This window comes from Myotis nattereri (genome assembly GCF_964212035.1).
Source record: "Myotis nattereri genome assembly, chromosome: 8".
Lineage (NCBI taxonomy): Eukaryota > Metazoa > Chordata > Mammalia > Chiroptera > Vespertilionidae > Myotis > Myotis nattereri.
This window is the reverse complement of record NC_138083.1, coordinates 36628690-36634689: the sequence shown is the minus strand read 5'-3', so window position 1 is coordinate 36634689 and position 6000 is coordinate 36628690. Positions and strand designations below refer to the sequence as shown.

Sequence of the window (6000 nt, the reverse complement as noted above, 5' to 3'; positions counted from 1 at the left end):
CAGGTACAAAGCAGGCCCCAAAGAACTATTTTTCGGCTGAATAGGCTCCCAATAACTGCTGACTGAATGAACTAACAAGGAAATTGCGCAGGGAGTCGAGGTCGGCGGAGAGTCCAGGGCGGAAAGACAGTGAGGAATTACAAGAGGCTTGATTCCTGGCCTGGAGCCCAGGATCTTTCCCAGGCCAGTTGGCTGTAACGTCCCCAAACAGACAAGAAATGGGAGAGTGCGCAAGCACGACTCGTCCTAGACCTGGGGGACCTCGCCGCCGAAATGGCGCACCCAGGGGCCCGAAAAGCAACCGAGGCAGCAAAGTTCTCTCAACGCACCTGCCCCGTCTGGAACCAAGACTACATTTCCCAGCAGGCTCCGCGGCGCACACAGTCCCTGCCACGCGGCTTGTGCCTCCACCGACAGCCTGCTGGGGGCGCTGCGGCGACCCCTCTGCCACCCCGTAGAAATCTCCGCGGCCCCGAGGCCGCTTGCTTCCTGTTTGTCCGACGAGGAGACATGGCGGCGGCGCCGGCGGCTGCTGGGTCTGGGGCCAGCCGAGGGCGACGGGCGGCGGCAACGGTGGCGGCTTGGGGCGGATGGGGCGGCCGGCCGCGGCCCGCTAACATTCTGCTGCAGCTGCGGCAGGGCCAGCTGACGGGCCGGGGCCTGGTCCGGGCCGTGCAGGTACGAAGCCGGCCCGGAGGGGCGGGGCGGGGCGGACCAGGCGGGAGCTGGCGGGGGGCCGGGGAAAGAGGCCTTTCCGGCCGCCGCAGGACGGGCCCGACCCCCCTCGGCCGACCGCGGGGTCTCCCCGTGGGTGGCGCGCACGCTGTCAGCCGCGGCGGGTGGAGGGCACCGGCCGTCTCCAGGCCCCGGGTTGGGGGCCGAGCGGGGCCGGGCTGCATCCCGCACTGATGGCGTGTGCGAGCCCGGGGCCTGCGTCTGGGTCCTGCCTTCCCTGCGCCACGTCCGCACGTCTGGGGACTCCGGCGAGTCTGCTTCGGTCCTGCGCGCCTCGCGTTTCCGCCTCGTCCAGTGGCCGGGGCGGGCGGTCATCGTTCCAGCCCCTCCGTGTCCTAAGTTTATCGTTATGTCATTCTCTCACAGAGGCCTTTCCTGGACCCCCCGCCCCAAGGGAGGCCTCATTGTTGTGCAGTCACAGTCCTGAGTGTCTTTCGTCCGCATTACTTTCTCAGGGTGTAATTACATATTTCTTTGTTGTCTACCCCGTTTTTCTCACCGGTATCTCATGGTAGGCTTCGCTCCAGCGGGTGCGGGGACTGGATCTGCTTGCCGATGCAGTGCCCTGGGTAAGAGTGGTGTCGGGCCTGGATGCAAAGCCCTGCTCTCGCTTGCGTGGGCAAGTGACCTTCTCTGCCTCGGTTTCCCCCATGTGTAAAATGGAGATAATAATGAGTAACCTGCCTCAGGGTGTTGTGGGGGGTCAGAGGAGGGTATTGTGTAAAGCATTAAATGCGTTTCCGGTGCATAGTAAGGGCAGAAGGGTAATCAGTTAATATTAATGCTATATTTGATATCTGGTTTATAATAGGCGCCCAATGTACGATGATTATTTTTTTTTTAACGAACGAAGGCCATTCATTGCATTAGGGTAAAGCAGAATGACTTAAGCTCCTTGCTCCTGCCTATCCCCCTCCATGTTCCCAGAACTTAAATTGTAAACACACCAGTAAAACATTAAAGACAGCTTTTGCATAAAGAAACTTTAAAAAATATATATATATATATTTATTGATTTCAGAGAGGAAGGGAGAGATAGAAACATCAATGATGAGAATCATTGATCAGCTGCTTCCTGCACACCCCCCACTGGGGATCAAGCCGCCACCTGGCATGTGCCCTTGACCGGAATTGAACCTGGGACCCTTCAGTCCGCAGGCCGACGCTCTATCCACTGAGCAAAACCGGCTGGGGCCATAAAGAAACTTGAAGGATACACAACAAAGTAATAAAGTGGTTGGTGGGAGTGTGGTGGCAATTGTGTAGATGGAGAGAAGATGGGAGTGAGACTTTCTACAGTGTAACTTCGTATATGTGTGTTAATCTTGAGCCATTTTGTAGTGTTTACTCATGATTGGAAGGACAGAATAACATAAAGACTAGATGGTCACTTTGTATGGAGGTTTACAGATGAAGCTGTCTGGGTGAGCAGTATTTTCCTGGACATAGGGATAACCATAGATGAGCAACTTTTTCCCGCTGGCATTCTTCTCTATCTGCCTTAAGAAGATCCTGGAAATACTTGCTCTGTCCTTCTTTAAACCAAAGTGCCTTACTGAGTTGGGTATTAGGACAGGCAGAAAGGGAGCTAACTCTCCGTTACTGATCAGATACTTTGGCTCAAGCATTGTGCAAGGTATACAATGTTTTTATTTAATCCTCAGGTTTTTTTTTTAATTTAATGTCAGGACTCGTTCCTTAACACAGATGAGATAACCAAGGCACTGAAAGGTTAGATAATTTGCTCCTAAACACCATTTTGATAATCCTGTATGTTCTGAGGGCAGTGGAGAGGCACAAGAGTTCTTAAGCATAGTGAATGGAGCAATTTAGGACACTTAGTTTGTTTTCAGTGTTGGATTATTTGGAATGGGAGGAGACTGGAGTTCACCAGATAGAAGGCTCCTGCCAGTGGTTCTCAACCTGTGGGTCACAACCCCTTTGGCGATCGAACGACCCTTTCACAGGGGTCGCCTAAGACCATCCTGCATATCAGATATTTACATTACGATTCATAACAGTAGCAACGTTACAGTTATGAAGTAGCAATGAAAATAATTTTTTGTTTGGGTCACAACATGAGGAACTATATTTAAAGGGCCAGAAGGTTGAGAACCACTGGTTTAGGCTGATGGTTGTGATGATACAGTATACAGGTGTAGGAACTATTTCAGAGGTGGAGATGGAGACACCTTTGCAGAACTGTAGTGAAGATAAAGTGGGGACCTTCATCTTTCAAATATATCCTTTCCTGGTAACTTTCCTTGATTTCTTATTTGCCACACCTCCCACCCTCTCTCTCCTCCATATTGCAGAATAAATTAGTTCTGCAAAGGTATTTCTTTTCTTTTTTTTAAATCTTCACCAGAGGATATGTTTTTCATTGATTCTAAAGAGAGAGTAAAGGAGGGAGGGAGGGAAGGAGAGAGAGAGAGAAAAGAGAGAGAGAGGAGAGAGAGAGAGAACCATCTATGTGAGAGAGAAACCTCAATTGGTTGCCTCCCTGTATTCACCCCAACCTCGCCCTGACTGGGGATCTAACTGCAACCTGGGTATATGCTCTGACTGGGAATCAAACCCAAGACCCTTCAGTGCACAGGATGATGCTCTAACCAACTGAGCCACGCTGGCCAGGGCTTCACAGGTATTTCTATAGCACAGTAAGCATATCCGTTATGGTATGAGCTATAATGGGAAAGACCAGATTAAAAAAAATTTTTTTTAACTGTGATATAAAAAAACATAGCATGTACGATCTTAACCATTTTTAGGTGTACAGTTCAGTAGTGTTAAGTATATTCACATTGTTGTGAAACAGGTTGCCAGAATTTTTTCATCTTGAAAATCTGAAATTCTAACCCTAGATCAGCGGTTCTCAACCTGTGGGTCGCAACTCCTTTGGGGGTCGAACAACCCTTTCACCGGGGTCGCCTAAGACGATCGGAAAACATATATAATTACATATTGTTTTTGTGATTAATCACTATGCTTTAATTATGTTAAATTTGTAACAATGAAATTGGGGGTCACCACAACATGAGGAACTGTATTAAAGGGTCGGGGCATTAGGAAGGTTGAGAACCACTGCCCTAGATGGTTTCGCTCAGTGGATAGAACATCAGCCTGTGGGACTGAAGGGTCCCGGTTCTATTCTGGTCAAGGGCCCATGCCCTGGTTGCAGGCTCAATACCCAGTAGGGGGTGTGCAGGAGACAGCCAGTCAGTGATTCTCTCTCATCATTGATGTTTCTGTCTCTCCCTCTCCTTCTTTGAAATCAATAAAAATATATGAAAAAAAAATGGAAATCTGAAATTCTATACCCAGTTGGCAACCCTCCCCCTTCCCCTTCAGCCTCTGGTAACTACCACTCAACTTTCTGTTTCTGTGAATTTGAATACTTTAAATAACTCATATGAGTGGAATCATTCACTTAGAATAATGTCCTTAATGTTTACCCATGTTGTAACATGTAACAGGAAATCTTTGGAAAAGACCAGATTTTCAAGATGGACCTAGATTGAACCCTAGTTCTGTCATTCACTAGTTGAGTGACCTATGTTGTATTATTTAACCTCAGTTTCCTTATTTCTAAAATGGCAATAACATCTACCTCATAGCGTTGTTAGGAGGATTAAGTGAAATGATACGTCTAAAATGCTTGCAAGTGTGTGGCACATAACAGATGTTCATCAACCTGCAGCTATTAGGGACATTATCTTCTTGAGGGACTTTTTCTTATTTTTCTTTACATCTGCAGAGACTGAAATGGTGCCAGACACTTGATAGGAACTCAGGTCTCAGTAAATCGTTTGAAATGAAATACTTTGAGGGCACAGTCTTCCTCCTCCTCAGTCATGTTCTATCTACTCCCAAACAGTCCAGTGGCTTTAAAGAATTCTGGAATCAGATTACCTAGGCTTGAATCCCAGCTCTGGCCCATGCTTGCTATGTGTCTCTGGGCAAGCTACTTAATTTCTTTATATCTCATTTCATTTGTAAAATAGGGACAGTCATCAGGGCTAATCTGTTAAGGTTAGGAACAAGTGAGTTAATACATATAAGCACCTAAATAGTGTCTGAAACAATAAGCATGCTGTAAAGGTTAGTGAGTATTGTTTTTAATAAGTACTCTATATTCTGATGGATCCTAAATCTATATTTCCATCCTGATATCTTCCCTTTTACTCCAGATGGGTATACCCAAATACCTTCTCATCACCTCCAGTTAGATATCTAATGGACATCTCAAACTGAATATGTCAAAAGTAATATTCCTTATTCCTCTTCCACCGAAGATGATCTTCCTTCCCCAAGTCTTGCCCATTTCCCTAAATGGAACTTAAGAGAAGACTCCTGGCCACATGGTTTAGAACAGGCCTGCCCCACTTAGATTTTAGCGTGCCTTATTTCCGTCTCCCCTTCAGTTTGTCCTGTTGAGGTAAGAAAATATGCTGGTAGGATGCTTTTGCACTTACAGAGCTTATTCACACTTCTCAGCACTTTTGTTCCGTAAAGCAAATCAGACCTTCCAATGCCATCTCATTGCAGTTAGAATCAAATCCATATTTCTTACCTACAACACCTAGAGATACTGCTTCAGATACTCCTGGGTTATGACATCCTTGTCCTGTTTTCCAAATGCCAGTCATTGTTTTTTAATGATTATTGCCATATCAAGATTCCTGTTTTCCCGAGTGTTAATTACTTCATATTTTTTATTTAGATGGACTCCTCCCTTAAAAAAAACATTCAGTAGGTGCTACTTGTTTTACCGTTATTCTAATAAGCATTAGTACTTGTGAAACCTTAGGGGTTTAAGTCAAATATAGTCTTCCCCTGCCGGTTAAGGTAATTTGATACTGAAAAACCCCTGGATAGGATAAATTCTCAAATTAAAAATATAAATAAATATCATTAATCTTAATAGGAAGTTTTTGTATTCACAGGCCATAAATTTCATTTCCAATTATATTGAAACAAAACAAATCCTATTAAAGTGGACACAGGTAATCATTGGTTCCCATTTGTTATCAGAATAACGTAAGGTATTTAATCTTCATTAATTATCCTTTAAGATGGCTATTTCCTTGCATTTAATATGATATTTTGAGGTATAGATATCTTACACTTAGGATTAAACAATGTACATTGGTGTATATAGAATTCAGCCTTTAATTATTTAAAAAGAAAAGTGCAATAAAGACAAAATAAGTCCATGAAAACTATAAATGTCACATTCACTAAGCAGGTTGATAGCCTTAGTAG

General features: G+C 45.4%; 1 protein-coding gene across 3 annotated transcripts in view; it reads left to right on the top strand.

The window, feature by feature from the left end:
• The first annotated feature begins 501 nt into the window (after positions 1-501).
• Positions 502-6000, top strand: part of TRPC4AP (transient receptor potential cation channel subfamily C member 4 associated protein) — an 81852-nt gene continuing 76353 nt past the window's right edge. For all 3 annotated transcript variants that reach the window (XM_081096492.1, XM_081096491.1, XM_081096490.1), the window contains exon 1: positions 502-678. In XM_081096492.1, the coding sequence (XP_080952618.1) occupies positions 511-678 (168 nt within the window). In that variant the 5' untranslated portion in view covers positions 502-510. The remainder of the gene's footprint in view (positions 679-6000) is intronic.